This window comes from Siniperca chuatsi, linkage group LG15 (assembly GCF_020085105.1).
Source record: "Siniperca chuatsi isolate FFG_IHB_CAS linkage group LG15, ASM2008510v1, whole genome shotgun sequence".
Classification (NCBI taxonomy): Eukaryota; Metazoa; Chordata; class Actinopteri; order Centrarchiformes; family Sinipercidae; genus Siniperca; species Siniperca chuatsi.
The window spans coordinates 25,650,055-25,669,941 of record NC_058056.1 but is presented as its reverse complement, the minus strand read 5'-3'; the positions used below and the strand labels follow the sequence as shown (position 1 = coordinate 25,669,941).

The 19,887-nt window shown below is 38.8% G+C and overlaps 1 protein-coding gene across 2 annotated transcripts; it reads right to left on the bottom strand.

Annotated features, from left to right (window-relative positions):
* Positions 1-1,943: 1,943 nt before the first annotated feature.
* LOC122861604 (tumor necrosis factor alpha-induced protein 2-like) lies at positions 1,944-17,211 on the bottom strand. Of its 2 annotated transcripts, XM_044166269.1 has the most exons (13): positions 17,157-17,211; positions 16,681-16,806; positions 11,062-11,223; positions 9,801-10,437; positions 8,461-8,572; positions 7,639-7,761; positions 6,720-6,814; positions 6,502-6,594; positions 6,266-6,392; positions 5,395-5,514; positions 4,658-4,813; positions 4,284-4,405; positions 1,944-2,619 (listed from the first exon to the last, which is right to left on the bottom strand). In XM_044166269.1, the coding sequence occupies exons 2-13, from the start codon at positions 16,730-16,732 to the stop codon at positions 2,472-2,474; spliced, it is 1,947 nt and encodes a 648-aa protein (XP_044022204.1). In that variant the 5' UTR covers positions 16,733-16,806; positions 17,157-17,211; the 3' UTR covers positions 1,944-2,471. The 2 variants fall into 2 exon arrangements, with proteins under 2 accessions (XP_044022204.1, XP_044022203.1); XM_044166268.1 differs by lacking the exons at positions 16,681-16,806; positions 17,157-17,211 and adding an exon at positions 12,053-12,155.
* Positions 17,212-19,887: the final 2,676 nt, after the last annotated feature.

Below are 19,887 nucleotides of genomic sequence, written 5' to 3'. Positions count from 1 at the left end.
TCCAGCAGCTGTTGAGATATTTCAGTCTGAACCAAAGTGGGGGACCGACCAACCGACACACCAGCATTGCCACTCCTAGAGCCACGCCGCTAACATGGCTAATAACATGAAAAATAACAAGACTAAAAGTCTGCAGTCATGCTAGCAGCTCTGTGAGTCTGTACTCAAACACAATGGTGCTTTGAGCTAAATGCTAACCCTAACACAATGCTAACATGCTGATGTTTGGCAGGTATGTTTACCATGTTCACCATCTTAGTTAGCATGCTAGTGTGTTAGCATGCTAAAATTTGGAAAAGCCTAGGGATCACCAAAGGGATTATACTTGATCCTGAGAGAAACATGAATGTCTGTTCTAATTTTCATGACAATAGTTGTTGAGATATTTCAGCTCTGCTGGCTGCTAGTTTTCATTTAATTTCAGCTTTCACAAACAAGTAAAGACTAAAAACTGGTAATAAAACTAAAAAGATTTAATCAACGACCAATGTCCGGCTGATTAAACCCCCACCTGCGATTCAGTGGTTTGCTAAGAGACACCTTTTGCCTGGGTCCTGACCTTCAAATCCACCCACTCCATGGAGCTGACTGATGAAAATGAAGTGTATTATCTGACAATTCTGTCTGATATCAGGCTAAGACATCTTGGCAGTGGTCCTGGTTACTACACAGCAGCCATCTTTGCGTCAGTGGCTCACAGCAGGAAAGCACTGTGGATTTCCACTAAATCATCTTCCAGTTTCTGGTCAGCCTGAATATTCCCAGTACAGTTTACTGGCAATGGCTTTAATGAGCTTGTCTTCCTTTACTCCATCTCGCTTTTCAAGGCAAAGTTGTAGCTATGATCCCCGTCTTCCTGAGCACATCCTTCCCCTTACAACCAATATACAAACACAGACAGACTTTCAGGAAAATACCCAACGCTGGCAGTAATTTGCAGCAACACCCTTTGCAGACTCATATCCTTTCCCTGCTTTGAGGAGAAATTAATAAACTGAAAACAGAGCATACAGCTTCTATTCCCACAGGAGAGGGTCAATGATCTGGGATTGTTCAGGACTGATTTGGCTGCGTGGGATGTTGGTCACTTAATCGCCTTTGAAGCAGAGGGCCAGTGGTTTTAATACTCCCCTGATGATGAAGTGTCCATGCAGAATCAGAATCACTACAATCCCTGACCTCTGACTTCCATGTGGAAAATTTCTTCAAAAAGATTCTTTAAGAGCCATGTTGTTGTTTCTAGTCATGCACTTTGGTCCTAAAATATCTCAAAAACAATTGGATGGGTTACTATGAAATTTGGTACAAACATTCACATTCCCCTCAGGATGAATTGTAAGCACTTTGGTGATTCTCTGACTTTTCCTTTAGTGCCACCATGAGGTTGACGTGTGATTTTGAGTGAAATTAAATTTGGTACAAACATTCATGTCCCCCTCAGGATGAACTGTAAAAACTTTGGTGATCTCTTAACTTTTCATCTAGTGCCATCATCGGGTCAAAATGTGTCCAATACTTTGGTTTATGACTGCAAAACCAATAACATTCCCATCAGCCACAGCTGTACTTTGTTTAGTGCTAATTAACAAATGTTAACATGCCGACATGCTACATCTTCTTAAAATCTGCATGTTAGCATTGCCATTGTTAGCATGCTGATGTTAGCATTTAGCCCAAAGCACCATTGTAACTAAGTATAGCTGCTAGCTACCATACTAGTCTTATTCACTTATATGTCTTATGTCTTGTTATGTCTGGTTTTTCTACATCGTCTGTTCCTGCACTAAAGGTTTGTGTCCAGTATGTTGTGCTCTGACTCTGACTTGCAGTAAACCTTGGCCTACTAGAAATCTTTGTTTTGGTGATTTTGTTGCTGAAGTAAATCTATAACAGAGGTAAAAATGTACTGCTCAAGACCTTTAGGAAATCACTGTCAAATCACACAGGCTTCATCAAATGTATTTTTAAACTTAACTTACATTTAACACTTTCATTAACAATATTCTGTACACCAGATGACGTGAAACAAAAATGTAAAAGTATAAAATTACAGCTTGACATCTCCCCTTATTGCACATGTTTGAAAATAACAAAATATAACACTGATTTGATATAACAAATATACACTCTTAAAGAACCACACTTGCAAACCTGGTCCGCATTTCCCCATAAAACACAAAAACAAGTAAAAACACACTATACTGGCTTGATTATTTTTCAGTAAAAAGCCAGAAAGCACCATCACCATCATAATTTACCAGCAACATTGTGAGGCATAGCTTATACATTTATACAGTCACTACAACACTTGTAATTTGCAGGACATGGATTGAAAACACCAGTGTCCAACTCATCATACTTGCTCACAAATCTAACACACAAACACTATAATACATGATGCTGTACAACTTTCAACCAACTTTAAAAATAGTGAAATGAGGAAAACTGAATGTATAACTGGATTGTTCGGCTCATTTGACCTGAACTGTGGAGAAAAACGGCACAGTACCGACAGGTTTGATTTCCCTCAAAGTGTACGACAGAGTCTCTTTGACGGTTTTCCGGTCGGCCTTGGAGAGGTTGGTCTTGAGCTTGAGCAGGGCCGAAACATGTTTCTCACTGTGGGGGAAAGAAGGGAGGGAAAGGTTAAATATCAGCATTTTAATCCCCTAAATGTATTATTTATTATTACAAAATCAGAGACACTTGAACATGATTGTAGAGTGACGGTTGTTGCACTAGATAAGGTGATCAAATAAAGAAATGCTAGAAACATATTTTCATCGTTTCATCGGCACCGTCTGCTATGTTAAAGAAGCAGTGAGTGATGAATCCATCCCACAGAAGTTATTTCAGCCAACATGGAAGCTACGGCGGCGAGCAAGGTGCAGTTAACTTACTGTTTTTCAAGTCAGTTAAAGAAATATGCTGATTTAGTCATGATTCCTGTAATTTGATTAAAAACAAGTCGTATAACTGCGTCAATCTCGTCCAGGCTTGTCGCTATGTTTCATGAATGTAGCTATTTCATAAAAATTGCTGTTCTTAATCCAGCATACAAAGCTCTGATTGGCTTCGTTGTTTCTTTTCAATCGAGGAAACAGCTGTCAATGAGCACGACACAAGACCTAACCGCTGAAAATAGTGGAAGTGGAAGATGTGGACGGTGATTCAGTGGTTTGGAACCAGGGTGGCAGGTTGTAGTTCCAGTAAATTGGCCCCACAACTTTTAATGAACTGAAAGTTGACAACTATTAGCAAATATATTTCCATTCTGTTCCTTGGTCTTTCATAATGCTGCGAAGTGTTTGCAGCTACAGTTGCAGATGTGGGTTTACCTTTCGACAATTTTTAGTAATAAAGTCCTATTTAAGAACTACAACTCAAAGAATGACATTCAGAGAACTAAAACTAATCTAGGTGTTGCTACACAGACTACATGCACTGTATGGCCAAAAGTATGTGGACTTCCAAGCTCTCATTTATAAGTTTCTGTTTGTGTATGCATTACACAAAAGAGATATAACCTATTAATTAGTGAGGTTTAGAAGTGTTGTTTCCACCTGTTTCCAGTCTTTATTGCTAAGCTAAGCTAACTATGTCCAGGCTCCAGCTTTTTGCTGTACAGACATGAGCAGAACAGAGAAGAACAGAGCAATACATATAAAGGTATTGCTCTGTTCCTCTAACTCTTGGCAAGAAAGTGGGCAAGTGTATTTCTCAAAAATGTATAAATGTAATTACAATAATGCTGATTTAAGTATTTCTTTAAGGTTAGAACTTGGGTTCACTATCCTGCATGAAAGAGGTTTGTGTTGCAACTCTGACTCAGAAAACAGACTAAAGACAGGAATGTTTACTGTGTTACAGTTAACATTCGGAACCAAATTACTGACTACATCTACAGACACACCTACTACTTCTCTGTTTCTAGCCTATTAATTTTACTGTAGTACTTGTGTGTTAGTTTAAGTGTAGCACAGCACTCTAACTTGAGTTGCAGCGTGTCTGCTTTTAGCTCATATCATCCTGCTGCAAGGAAACATCTGAAGACAATTTTACTTCCTGTTGCCCCCCAGCTGTCTCTAAAAATGGGTTTGTTTATGCAAGTCCCAAAGTTATGTAAACGCTCCACATCATGATGCGATTCTGTCCTTATTAGGTCAGTTACCCTAGCAGACGTAAACAACACCACTCCACGTCCGTGTGAAACCTGCAGTGTATATTTGTTTTAAAAGTAAATAATATTCAAGTTAATCCAAAATGCAGAGAGCAAAGGTTACCTCAGGTCAGGAAAATCAGTTCCCAGTGATACTACTTGCATCTGTATGGCGGGCAGGTCTTGGAGTTTCAGCACTTCTGCAATCTTGGTCAGGATTTCCTTTAACCAATCCTCCTTTGAGCCCTGTGAAGACAAAACAGTTACATCAGTTAAGTCTACAAGTTTCCCACAACAGTAATCTACCCACCTCTTGTTTTGGGGAAGATTTTATCTTTTGTGGTCACTGTGGTTGAGTTTATACAAAGGATTTTCCCTGGATCACATGTAAATCACACTCTGCGTTCAGCTCAGTGAATTTCAGATGTTGCACTATAACAACCAAAAATGCACTTTTGGCTAAAACCAGTACTTTTCGATTCTGTGCTTGAGTCTCACCATTCTGACGAATAAATCGTGCAAACTCTCTGCGTTGTTTTTTATGGTCGCGTGGGCCTTCAGCTGCCGCTCCTTGTCCTTCAGTTTGACTTGTCCTTTCAGGAGCCTCTTCACATATTCTGCTGTCACTTCCCGGTGCAGCTGGCCAATCAGCTTCTGAAATTAATCCAAAAATCTAATCAGAAATCGGTATAAAAATAAACAGTTTCAGCTTAAAATTGTATTATAATGTGTGTTATAATTTGTTGGATGAACCAACGAAGATGCTAAACTGAAAGAGTACATTTCCAAGTGAGTTTATCGAACCATACCAGGGAATCTGCATGATTTAGTCCATTTATAAATACTTCACATTATTGCTATTTTACAAACCATAACGTAGTGTTTCAGAATTTTGAATGCATTTTTCCTCACATCCAGGCAGCCATTGGTTTCTATTAATTTCTTTATAATCTGAAAATCGGCGTACAGACTGTTGAAACGTGCTTGAGTTGTTAAATCCATCATCTTCCATAAACGTCAGTTTTTGTGTTCTGCTAATTGATTTTCATACTGTATGGAAATGAATTAAAACCAATGGCTCCCTGAAAGGAAAAATACATTCAAAACATTTAAACTATAGCGTGCTTTGGAAAATGGTTGTTAGTAATATAAAGTTTACATGATTCATAGTCAAAGACAGCAGCTTCTCCTTTACACTGAAATGAGGAGTGTGTTTCGTGCTTTCTTCAGTCTACCTGGTGACCGGATTCAATCGAACCCCGAAGATCCTGAAGCTCTTCTTCGATGCTGACCAGCAGCTTCTCAAACAAGGGCTTAGTCAGCCACTCATTGGTTCCCAGCTTGCGGTACTGTGGCTGTGCGAGACACAAACATGATGCATTAGACAACACGTTAACACTTTCATCCACAGTAGCAGAAAATACATTTCAAATATTTCTGCAAATATCCTCTCTTTTCTTAACTGATATTTTTCTTTGTTGTTGATGTTATTTCTGTTTTGTAAATTAAATTTTGTTGCTCTTGTGTTTATTATTATCCTGCCCTGTTTGTTTTGTCCTAAATGCTTTTATTGTGGAGAACTTTGTAACTTTGTAGAAATTCTTCTTGCTTGGTGCAAAAATAAGTGTTAGTCCGTCTCTCAATCTTTTCTGACTTCCCCACCTGTCTGTGGCACTCAGCGCCAAGCACACCGGTTCCTACTGAAGACGTAAATCTTTGAAATCGGCTCACAAACATATAGTTTCTTTTTTTTTTAAAGGCTCAGTAACTTCCTAAAACAGCTGGTTTTTAGCACATAAGCTGCTCTAGTGAGTATTTGGGGCAGCAGGACGGTGTGTGTGGGATTGAGTCAAAATAATCTACAGTGAGTGTGTTCATGGTGATGAAGGAACATGTCAGCCAGTGCAACAGTGTGGCTCAGTGGTGTGTTTTTAATAGTTTTTGGACAACAGTGGAGCTCTGTGGCTCAGAGGAGGAAGATACATCAGGCTTTGGATGCACACACAACACTTGTTAGTAGATACTTTCATTGTTGGTTTTGGTGTTGTCATGAGACTTGTTGACAAAAAGACAAAAAGCCTTTAAATCTGTTGTAAATAAGCTTACCTTGAGGACATCGTGCACAGGTTTTAATAAATATGTGTGGGCAGATTGTTTCATGTCATTCAGGACAAGCAAACAGGTTTCCCGCACAGCCTCTGGGAACAGATGGCGCTTCTTGACGAAGACGTCCCTGCAGACAGATCACACAAGTCACATTAGCTCAAAGGGAAATTTTGTTCTGTGACATTAAGCAGACCTCCGTCTCATCACAGCACAACGCCTGAATGTCAGAAACGTACCTGAACTGTTCGATGCAGCCGAGGTTCGCCTTGATGAACGACCTGCTGTTCGGTTTGTTTTGCTTAATGACGTCGTTTTGGAAGATCTTGAACCTGCAGGAGTTTGCATTTGAATGAAAACAGTTGATTTTCGCTTCCACAGTGCTGTTGTTATTAAGTATAACACAAAATGCCTTTTAAAGTGACGCTATTTAGAAGAAAATCATCAGTCTTTTTACCTCTGCATTAAATCTTTCACATGGCGCGTTATTTTGTGGGCCTTGTGCAGGTCTCCCACAACTATTTCAGCTGAAGTCACCATACCATTGACAAGCTAAAGACGGAGATGGAGGATACACATCAATGACAGCATCTAAAAATGATGTAAAGTACTGAGAGAAAACCTGATTTTACTGTCATTTTACTGGCATTTTCATTTCACTGACACTTTTCTTCATACATGTCAATGAAAGATCCAAAAAGCACTTTACACAGCCTTGTACTTCCAGCATTTTCCCAAACAGTCCAACTAAGACAAGAAACTGAACCCCTGAACTTCGGCAGTGTTGAGAGAAAACATTTCATGTTATTATTTAGTGAATAAAAAGATAAATAAATTATTTCACGATCTTGACATAGCAAGCCTTTTTGTCAGGATCAATGAATATTTTACATTTTGTCAACTCAAGATAACTGATGTATTTTGTGATTTATAGCAAAACAAAGCTTTTCAAGTCATGAAGGTTGCCTATTTACACATCCAGCAGCTACAGAGCAACACGATCATTCGTTTGGAGTCGTGTTTGTGTCACTGGATGAATGTAAGTCCAATATTCTCTCTCTGTTAGCTCTGTTTTTGGTCTCCACTATATCCTGAGGGAAATATCTGGCTCTTTAGCTGCTAAATGCTCCACTATGTTCACCAGCACTGTCTGCCTGCTGTACAGTGGCTTTTTAGAGCTATGAGAGAAGTGAGAGTGAACCAAAACCGTAAAGTTGTGGGCCAGACAGACAAAGAAACTCCCTATAAAGCCCCGTAAAGCTGTAGATTTGAGTGATAATCTCTGTAGGTTCATCCCTTTCACATTGTCACATTGTTATTATAAAAAAAATCGATTATAGCAGCTTTAACAGCATGCTGTCTTATTGATTCTGTACCTGAATGATGTCGTAGGCCACAGGACTGACGAAGCAGCCGTCCTCTCTTTTCGGCTCCTCTCCTTTATTCCACTTTTGCTTAGCTTCGTCCAGGACGCGGCCGATGTAAGTCGTCAGCTCATCCTGAACGCACAACAACATGCTGCTGTCACTTTCATACACAGTTTATGTTTTTGGTTATGGAACGCTCACTTTTTGTGTAAAACATTAAATTATATATTACTCCCATTACACTTTACCTACTACAAGCATATATGAGATACATGTGATTAATTTCCATAATTCTGCCTATATAAAACTCTACAGCTGCAATAGTGACTACAATGTTTTTTTACAACCCACAATAAGTGGTTGAAACAAATATATTGATGATTTAGCTATTCTTAGAACCTTACCAGCAAGGGCGCTGGCACTAGACTAGGTCAATAACTTTAAAAGGGATTACTCTCTGGAGATATTAACAGTCTCAGTAAATTTCATGGCAAGCTACCGTTTAGATTTTGATATTTCTTGTTTATAAATGAAAACTGTGGCCTGGTGGTGGCGCTTGAGATTAGGTCAAGAGGCCCCCAAAAACATTGTTGAGATATCCCACTCTGGACCTACTGTAAGTGCTGGGCGTACTGACAAACATCAGGATTGTTAAACCATGTTGCTAGTGTAAAATACCAAAACTAGACCTGAAACTAAATTAAGGTTAGGTAAAAGTTTGAGTAAAACTACCAAACCCAACCAAACTAACATTAAAAACCGCTAAACATAACTAAAATCTAATGAAATGCACCAATTTGAAAGAAGGCAGGTAGCAGCAGCTGGGGTTACCTGTTGTTTTCTCAGGTACTGTTTCTCCAGAGGTTCCAGTAACTCTTTAGGCAGCAGCTTTCCCAACGCTTCAGTTTCGATCTCACTGGCCAGCTCCGGCTTTTGAAGGAGTCTGACACAGAGAGGAGATATCACAACTTTTATTTACACGTTGAGACATTTTAAGCATTAAGATTACGATTTCATGTGAATTTTGCACAATTTCAGATCACAGAAAGTAACAATCAATGTATCAGATGCTTGTACATTGTTATACTGTACATCATCAATCTGTGATGCTCAATGTGCTCCAGGAGTTGTAATTTACTTTTTCATGTTAACGGCTTTCCCTATACCTGCTTGCCTCATACTCATCTACTTCAGTTCAATTTCAAACACCAGACACGCAGAAACTTGTTTTCAATAAAAGGTGTGTAATTAACTAAACACCAGGGTGTGACGGTGTAAAAATAGCTCAGAGCAAACTGTAAAACAAAACGTGATCTGTATTCTTACTTCAATGCATTCGGGTGTATTTTCTAGCGTACTGTGGGGGCAGAACTGCAACGGGTTTCTACACTTTTTACATAGTTACACAACTTCAGGGCGAGCTGCTTTGTCCGTTAATCTACCTGAGCAGTTGAAGGTAAAAGTGATGCTTCCTCATTCATTTCACTGATTTCACATGATGAAGGACAGATTTAGATGGAAGACGATGAGATGGTTAAAGAACGTTTTTAGTCTTTTTGATATGACAATTAAGGCCTGACTAGTGAGAAATTTATAATATTTTCTAAATGTTGTGTGCATTTCTACATAACATCACATTGTCTCCATCAGGCATTCAATGCAAGACAAAAAGTCAAATTTAACGCTGTTACAGTGCTCCCTTGAGCAGTGGTATCCAATGTTTGGCTTGTGACCCCTTAAAACAAAACAATGTCTACTTCTCTACGTGAACTGGTTGTGACCACTTCAACCAAAGAGTGATTTTCTTTGTTAAGTTTGAATCATTTTTCCTGAAGAAGTGAAATTATCTAGTGATTAACAAAAAAAAGCAAAGATTAGAGGAAAAGTCAGTAAAAATATATATGACTTTGTGCCCTAGAAACTGAAATGTTCTTCTTTAGTACATGTGGAAGTTTCGGCTCTCTTGTGGCAAAAGAGTGAGAGAGGTGAGCACCAAAAACACTAGGTTTCCATGAATAACCACGACAAATTTCTTTGAGCATTTGTTTTTGAGATACCAAAGTAGACCAGAGTCATGGAACAATCCCTTTGACCAACGCTTTGGTATCATGGACCCACACAGAACAGAAAGGTGCTAATTACTTCAAACATAAACTGAAGTCATGACTTACTCTGGATAATACTCGTTCACCCAGCGCAGGAGGAAAGTGCAGTCCTTGTCATCCAGACCAAAGTCTGCGATCTTTTGGAGTCTGATGCTGAGGGTTTGGTGGTACAACCTGGCGTAAAAATTACAGATGTCCAGATTGGGCGGGTAGCAGCTCTTCACCACTTCCACCACCCACAGCAGGTCGTCTTTCAGCTGCTTGCCCATGCTGAGGACGTCCGCCTGGATAGACGACTGCTCCACAGCAGAGGGTGTCGAGGGCTTGTCTATACTCTCCTCCACCAAGCTGCGAAGCGTCGAGTCGTGAAGCTTCTTCCAGTGCCTGGGCCTCCAGGCCGGTGGTGTCCGATCTCTCTGTTTCCACTGCTGGTCCTGGTTCTCCTCCTGGGTCACGGCCTGCACAGCAGACGTCAGAGCCTCGGGGCTGATCCCATCCGCGGTGAGAGATTGTCTCAGAGTCTGCAGCACAAGGCCTTCCAAGTCTCTGTAGTGTTCAGCAAGTTGTTCTACTTCTTCTTCGTGATGTTTGAGTGCCTCTGCCTCCATTATCTCTCCAAACAGACGCTCCTCTGTCTTTATCAACTGCTGGCTGGCCTCACTCCATCGCTGTGCCTCCAGGATTTGCTCAAATGTGAGGTTCACTGAGGGAGAAAAGTTGCAGATAATAAAATGAGACATATAAACTTCCTGTAATAATTAATCATTTGATGTGCACACCCTCAGAAAAAAGGGTTTACAACAGCCCAAGGCACCATCTTCAAATTGCATATATATTATTGCTTACTATTTAGTTTACTATAAGGAAGAAGCTATAAGGTAGCAAATACTGACATTTGAGAGGCTTGAGCCATCTAATGCTTGTTTTTTTCCCTCTATACACAACTTTAATTATTAATCCATTATCAAAATAATCATTTCAGCTGTGACAATACTCATAACTCTAAATAGTCACTACTTTATTATTCCTCCAGCAGTCCTGTAATGTTTGCTATGGGGACTTGAGTCTACCATAATCATTACAAGTTGTTCTATTATATTCCTGCAATCTCTTTCTACAATATATAAGTTTACTATAAGTGATTTCAGCTGACAGAATTCAACAGCTAACTAACTTTTATCTCGGTTCCTAAAGCATTTATGTCTCTTGCTGTTATGTACAGGGAAGTAAAATGGTGGGCTGCAGTCCCGTTCAAACATGTGAGCTTAATTAAGAAAGGATGATTATCTTTAACAGCTAACAGCTGGGTGTTTTTGATGTAACTGACCGTTTTGGGGCTCCTCTTCCTTGGGTGAGTGCTGTCCATCAGTCGCAGCAGGGCTGCTGACAACAGGCTGACCTCTGGGGCTTCTCCCAAAGTTAAACCATCTTCCTCCCTCAGTCCGCATCGTTATCCAGGTGGAGAAACGGGACCAAGGTGCTGACAAATCTATAAAGACCAAAAAAAAGTTTGTCAATAATAAAAAAAAAAGAAGTGAAAAGCTAAAATTTAATGTTTGCATTTCAACTAGGTAGTACTAGGTACTGCATCTGTTAGCTAACGCACATTAGCAAGCTACAAATGAGATATTTTTTTGAATTTAGCTTTTATTTTAATTTATTTATCACTTCTTTTTCTACGTTTTTATGTTTCAGTTAGCTATTTTTCTGTCTTTGCATTTTAAATGACTATACTAACGGTATTTTCTTATATTTTATAATAAAAAGAAAATTTAAAAGCTAGCTAAACAAATTCACTAACTGCTCCTAACATAACTTGCTTGGTATTTTCAAAATAAAAGCCTTTTTTGAGCATAGTAAAGCAAAGTGAAATGAAAGAGGAATCTGTAACACAATGTTTGCATTAAATAAATAAATAAAATCACAAAACACAATAACACCAGAGAGCAACATAACAGCTTAGTGGCCAGTGTTACCATCATCATCATCTTCATCACAGTGTAGTTAATAAACGTGAAACAAAAAAAAAACAAAATCCCTGTATTTCATGAGTAATACAAAAATAACTGTAAAAAAACAAAACAAATCCTAGAAATGAATCCCATATGTTTTTAAGTCAGAATGAACAAATGAGTAAAAGGTAAATTTAGTTTTAAACAAAATCTTTCCCCCCACATTTAACAGTAACTGTAATGAGAAGTAAGTTCCTAAGAAACTTTCTTGAGAGTAAACATGCTGACAACCGGCCCAGACAGGCAGCATAGTAGTATAATAATGTAGCAGTTTAGTCTTTTATTCCCCAAGCAGCTGTTACTCACCCTGATCTCACAGTCGCTGCTCTGTTAGTAACAGTTCAGCTGCTGTGAGTTGCAGGGTCTTTTTTAAGCAGCAGCAGGCTCCTCCTGCTTTAGATGATGTATGAGAAAATGATTCCTCACAGCAGTGGAAAGTCCACCCCCCCCCATCACACAAACACAGACACACACACACACACACACACAAGCTGAAGTCTTTTTTAAGAAACACTAGAGCTGAGACCACTCGTCTGCGGTTTAGAGTAAAATATCTCAACAACGATTGGGTCCAAAGCTTGAATTCTGCCCCACTCCATCGGGTTCTGATTCTGTCTGATATCAGGCTACAGATTTCATGGATTGTTGTGAAATTTTGTACAGACATTCATGGTCGCCAGTGGATGAATCCTACTGACTTTGGTGATCCTGTTACTTTTCCTCTAACGCCACCAACAGGTCAAAAATTAATTCTGTCCAGCACCAAGTGAAGATTGTATATCCCCCAAACTAATCAGAGATTGATGTCAACATACGTCTGTAGAAATAAAAGTAAAGTTGTCTAATTTTTCATCCATTTAAACCTGCTGTGTGGAAACCTTTGTCTCCCCCGTCTGGCAGCGAGAGTAATTACACAAACACTGTCGACTTGTGCTCATGATGTATGCCTACAGGTGAGCTCACCCCAGGCTCGTGTTCAGAAACAGTTACAGAAATACAGAGAAGACAATAATCTATTATTTAATAGCTACCTACTCCAAATATTTAACAAATACCATCCTGTCCAAGAGCAGTAATGTGACATCCGTGTCTGCCCTCAGTCCCTTCTCTCAGTGCTCTCCAACGAGGAAAAGCAATGGTTATCCGTCTTTGTCCTCGCCATCGCTTTATTTTTTTGACTTTAATCCTTCCACTGAACGCCAAGTTTTTTTTTATCTGCCGCATCAGACACTTTTCTTGGACGCTAACCCTCACGTTCATTTTTCTGACTTAAAGGGACAGTTCACCCCGAAATCTAAATACATATTTCTCCTCTTACCTGTAGTGCATTTCATCCATCTGGATTGTTTTGGTGTGGGTTGCAGAGTTTTGGAGATATCAGCCGTAGAGATGTCTGCATGTTTTGAATATAAAGGGATTATATGGCACTCGGCTTGTGGAGCTCAAAGCGCCAAAAAAATACATTTGAAAAACTCAACAGCAACGTCTCTTTACAGAAATCATGACCTGCTTACTCAAGATAATCCACAGATTTGTTGTGAACAGTTTCATGTAGGAACTATCGGTAGAAAGAAAATAGTTCCTACATGAATCTGCTCACAACAAATCTGTGGATTATCTTTCAGATGTATTTTTTTGGCGCTTTGAGCGCCACAAGCCGAGTGCCATGTAGTTCCATTATATTCAAAACATGCAGACATCGTTACGGCCGATATCTCCAAAACTCCGCAGCTCACACCGAAACAATCTAGATGGATAAATAGCACTACAGGTGAGAGGAGAAATATGTATTATTGATTTTGGGGTGAACTGTCCTTTTAAACGATTAATAGATTCTCAAAAGAGCTGCCGATTAGTTTCCATCGATCGATTAATTGACAAGTCGTTGCAACTACATATGTGTGATAAGCAATACAACCTCAAGGCGCCGCTAGTGTTGCTGTTGACCTTTAGTGGTGTGAGTGTGTTTTCTGTTCTGAAAAATAACAGCATAGGTGGTTTGCTCAAACCTTTAGTGTTTACCCAGTGAGAACCCCTGTCATATGAGAGATGTCTGCTGTTTCGCATCCTATGTTCGACCAACTGTCACTTTTGGTTTCCTTTAACCACGACCACACCTCAATCAAGTGGTTTTTGTGCCTAACCCTAACCAAATTTAACTTAACTTAACTTAACTTAACTTAACTTAACCACAGAGGGGCAGATTAGAAAACAAACTCAATTTGGAAAGCACTATAACATAACTATAACTAACGGATGTGTTGTTTAGGATAGAGGTTGCACAGGGAATAATAGTTTATGTATTTATATTAATAGTTATAAAGCTTCTGTGGAAAACAGTGCTGATGTGCTGTAAATACATATTGAACTCTTCTTTTTCAGTTTTCTTTGCTTACATAGTTCACTTATTTGTCCCTTGTTTTTAAATTAAGGGATATGAATCAATGTTGTTTTGAGTTATTCTGTCATTAACACATAAACATGTATTAGAGATGTACATTTTGATTTAGTTAACAATATGTCTATTCATTATTTTACTGTGCGGTTGTATTTAGTGTCTTCAGAAAGTGTTGAGACCCTCTACTTTCTTCACATTTGGTGTTTCACCCTTTTTGCCACCAAAATGATAATTAAAAACAGGATTTTAGACATTTTTGCAATAAAAACCCCCTGAAATATCTCATTCACACACACACTGTAAATATTGTGTTCACTCCTCTCGCCTTTTCACACCACAGATCCTCTAGATTAGATTGGATGAGGAGCGTTGTTTAGCCGTGATCGCCTGGTGTCTCCACAGGATGCTCAGAGATTTGTCCTGAGGCCATTACAGTGTTGTCTGGCTGTGAGCTTCTGGTCATCGTTAGTGACAGTCAGGAGACGTTGGTTTTCTCCTTAGGGACTCTCCTAATGTGTCTTTAGTTCATCATTCTGTCAGTCTCGGACAATCCCTGTCTATAACATCATGCTTCTGCCATGTTTCACTTCTTAAAACGTCTTATATGTTCCAACACTGTATCAAAACTACAGTATATGATGGCTCTGTGCTGGACCATCGGCCTCTCTCTCTCTCTCTCTCTCTCTCTCTCTCTCCTGGCTGTCGGTGCCTCATTCCAGATGTTTTGGATGTGGATCTTCATCTTCCAGGAGATTCAGCCTCTCCTCTTGTCTCTCTCTCTCTCTCCCTCTGTGTGTCTGTTTCTTTCTCCTTTTCCCTCTTGTGTGTTTGTGCAGTCTGTCCTCATCCTGGTCTCCATGGTGGAGAGGAGGTCGTGAGGTTCAGGTCTGTTTGGCGACACCTGAAGTTGCTCAAAGTCCTCCCAGATCCATATTCTTCACATACGTTTGCAATCTATCTATAATTGTGTCATCATCATTGTCCACACTGTAATTTTATTATGTCGGTCTATTCTGTAAACACGGCATCTATTGCATATCTGTCCGTCCTGGGAGAGGGCTTTTTGGGGAGTTTTCCTTATCCGAATCTAAGGGAAGAGGGTGTTGTATGCTGCACAGATTGAAAAGCCCCTTGAGGCAAATTTCTGATTTGTGATTTGGGCTATATAAATAAGATTTAACTTGACTTGACTATACTGAATATTAAAACCCAATGTGCTTTTTATGGCGGCAGCATTACATCAGATGGAAATATTTTTCATGCCTTGTGTTTCATTTTGTGCACAATTTCCCCAAATTCTGCCTTATATCTGCCATATTTGGTATCTTTGGATAAGTTCACATGTTGACTAGACTTTCCTATATTTTGCTCTGACATGCTGCTTATTTAGATGTCTCAGTAATGATTTAAATGTGGAAAAAGTGTAGGTGTCTGAACAGTGATGCACCAATATGTTTTTTTAAATCTCAGTATTTCCCACCTATAATGGCCAGTAGCAGTATTGGTACTGATACCAAATACTAATCAATATAAGTACATATATATTTAAGGTGTTTTTACGTATGTTTTAATTGGGATCTGTTGTTTTTCTGTTCTTACTCTAAAGGGCTGCCACTTTTGGAAACTTTCCCCAATCGTTTTTTCTGTTAGCCAACATCTTGGTTCAGCAGCAGTATTTTTAAACATTATTAGAAGCCTTTCAATACACTGGTGCCTATTTAATATAATGCTTTTCAAAGCCCATGTATTCTGGTATGTTCGTATTACTTCTATAGCTAGATAATATTTTTCATAATCATGTCCATGTAATTTAAAAGCCCATGTAGCAGTGATATTTGCAAATTAGCTCAGACTATAAATTCTGCCTTTATAAAGTTGACAGTGTATGATGTGTATAATGTTACGCTGTATAATGTGTAGTTTTTGGTGACATTGTCGGAAATGTTTAAATTCATTCATATGTTTATTACTGACGTCACAGTTAAAGATGTTGTTGTACTTATGTTGAGAGGTGTTTCCCCTCCCTATTTACGAACATGAGTAGAAACAGCTCTAAATATAATGCAGTCCAGTACAACACCATCACTTACTATGACCTTAGTGCTAAAACATATAATTTAATTAACACCTCTGTGACAGTGTCAAAAAAAAACTGAACAATATACTGAACAATATACTGTTCTGTTAAATTTAGCAGGTGTATTGGATTGTACAGGTGTACCTAATAAAGTACATTCATATTATAATACTCATAAAAGAGACTTTTTGTATATCTTGTAGGTAACACAAAACCTAAACTAAGAACTAACCAACAACAACTAAAGTTGTCTTACTGTACATGATATTTTCATTTAGATTTCATCCAAAATTATAATGACACAAAACATTTTTACATATACAATATATGCCAATATATACAAAACATTAAAATTGAAAATCATTTTTCAATGTATATGATTCTAATAGAATCATGTTTACCATGACTTGTATGATCAATATTAACATTGACCACAATGTTGTAAACAGTTTTTCTTACCTTTTGCTCTGCAGGATCTGCAGCAAAAACAGCTGCAAAGAGTCAAACACATCGCTGTTGAAGGCAGCAAGACTCACAGGTGTGTAGAGTTCATCCGTCTCTGCAGCAGGTTGATGAAACACTGTACTGAGGATGAGATGCAGACGAAACATTTAATGACAGGATGTTGGTTAAGTCACGCTGTGAGAAAGTCCGCTCTGCTTTCCATTTTTACACCTGTGCACTGCACCCATGCACATTTCCTCTGACAGCTTACACTTATGATGTGAAAATGCCATCCGTCTCTCACGCTGTGGGAAAGGTGTTATTTTAGAGGCCAAATCAACATCAGCTTTTTGTCAGGGTTTCATTTCCAACCAGAGAACATTGGCTTATTGCTTATCCTCCAAAAAATCCAGGTGCCTCCATACATCTTCCAATAACACAAAGTCCATGCAAAATATGCGGATCAATAATGCTCATACAATAAATGTTACCTCTCAAAGCATCTTACAAAGCTGAATATAGTTACACCACGAACTGCCCTCAAATACTACAAATGAATATGGGGAAACTGTCTTCACTTCCTTAGAAAACAGAGAAGTCCGAAGCAAGATCAGGTTGAAATTGGTTTTCTCTGCCCTGGCCTCTAGAACTTTTATTTTAAATAAGCGGTGTTGTTTCAAGCACCACACATACAGCAGTACATGCAGCTTACTTGAATTTAAAGCTATCATTACTCACTCAAACAGTTGCAGTAAATAAGATTTTGCTGCACCTGAGCACAAAATGACCCAATTATTATCTGATATGATAGATGTGATAAGGTTAGTGATCGATATCTGTGACTTAAAGTAATAGTTCAACATTTTGGGCCTCATGTCCAAGAATGAGATGAGAAGATAGATTACTTTTACATTATATTACTTTTATGTCTGTGTGTTACTGTATGTACTGGTATCGGAATGCGGTTAGCTTAGCTTAGCATACAGACTGGAAGCAGAGGGAAACAGCTAGCCTGGCTCTGTCTAAAGTTTGAAAATACACCTACCAACACCTCTAAAGCTCACATATTAACACATTATATTGCGTTTGTTTATCCCGTCCAACCTGTGTGTGACAGCATAACCTAAACTCAAGGTTTTCAATGGTTGATGGATTTCTAAGATCAGCAAAAGCTAGTAAGTGCACGGTGAGTTGAGATTATTTTCATACATACTGATCCTAAGGTTTCAACTTTGATCCCAACTTTCATGCTTAAGACAGTTTTTTGTTTTTATGGGGATTTACATACTGGAACTGTTTGTCCTTCTTCTGAGGAGTGTCTCCAGCTTTAGCGCAGGTTGCCAGATATAGTGGGTGAGTACAGGGTTTGGCATAGGTCTCTGTACAGGCACAGTGGTACCAAACCTGAACACAGCTGTTGATGGCCAAGAAATTCCAAGTTCCAACTATTTTTAGTTTCCCCTTAAAGCCACAAAACGCTGCATGTTTGAAGGACAGAAAGTTAAACTTTCACAGACTGGATCCTGGATCATAGCTTAGTTGTACTAAATACCAAACCTTGAGCAATATGGTTTCAAACTAAAAGAAATTAAATATAGTGTTTATAAAAAACAATCATAAAACTGTTTCCTTATGTGATTCATTGTTGCATAATTATTTTATTGGCAGCCTCTTTTACATTTCAGACTTTTTCTTTGCTGTGACCTGCCCTCTGTCAGCTTATGATTTACAAAACCTCCTCGCATACCTGCAGCTTTCCGACACCGGAGGAGGTTTTTCAAACGAAGAGTGTGTGTGTGTGTGTGTGTTTCCACAAAAACAAACACCACGACCACTTACAGGCACACAGTTCACCAGAGTGTGTTTCCGGCAAGAACAAACATCATAATGGCTCAGTCAGTGATTTATTCATATAAATCCACAGACAAAACTAAAGAGTTTGATACAGAGATGTAAAATCTGCCTTTTAGAGAAATTTAGTAGCTGTTCTGGAGCTTTTGGTTGCATCACATGATCTTCATCAGCAGATGGCCACTAGTCATGGAACTGCAGATGTTTAAGTTTAGATTTTTTTATTCTTTCTTTTTATTTTTTTCTGTCAGCCAAAAAGGATTCCTTGAAGTGACTACAGCCATGCTAAATGCTCACATTAGCATGCTACCATGCTTACAATGATAATGCTAGCATGTGGATGTTTAGCAGGTGTACGATGTTTACCATGTTCACCATGTTGGTTTAGCGTGTTAGCATGCAAACATTTGCTAATTAGCACTAAACTCAAAGTACAGCTGAGGCTGATGGTAATGTCATGAGTTTTGCAGGAATTTGGTCATAAACCAAAGTATCTGAGTTCAGTTTTGACCAGCTGGTGGCGCTAGATGAAAAGTCAGAAGATCAAAGTTATTTTAAATCATCCTCTGGGGAACATGAATGTCTGCACCAAATTTTACAGCTAATCATCCAACAGTTGTCAAGATATTTCAGTCTGAACCAAAATGCTGCTAGCATGGCTAATAAAGATCATGTGATAAGATCAAAAGCTCCAGAACAGCTACTAAAGTGACGTGGTGGTGAGATTTTTCTACTCCAGTGTATTCATTTTTACAGCATTACAATTTAAATTTAAAGATTGAGATTTACTTGTCGGCTGTCAATCACATTTGGTCACAGATTGCACAAAATTTAAAAAGATTTTAAATATTTGTTTTTGCTCTCAGAAATAGTGTTTGTGTCTCTTTGTTCACAGAAGAGGGAAGTGGTTTGTGTCTAAATGTTTTCTATCAATTATAACATTTGCACTGAAATGCTGTTTTGAAATTATTTCCCTCCAGAGTGACACAAGAACCGTCTTGGTCGAGTTCACATGCAAGCACTGTGTTGGCCCATGATAACCTTTGCGAAACATGACCCAACGAAAAGTTCAAGTATCAGAACTGTTGCTGCTGAAACTCCCATTGGCACCAAAACTGAAAGAAAGCAGATGTTGTGTGACACCAAAATGGCCACAGGAAACATGTACACATGTGCCTTTAAGAAGACAGAGACTTTATGGGAAATACGGTGTTTCTCATTTGCTTTTTTCCATATTACAGCGGGGAAGTTAAGTTTTGTGTCAGTGATGATGCTGTGACTGGAGGAGGTGTGTCTTTCTGAAACAGAAATAAAAGTCTTTTTCTCTACATGTGAGACACTGAAAAAGATGCTTTATGAAAACAGTAGTAT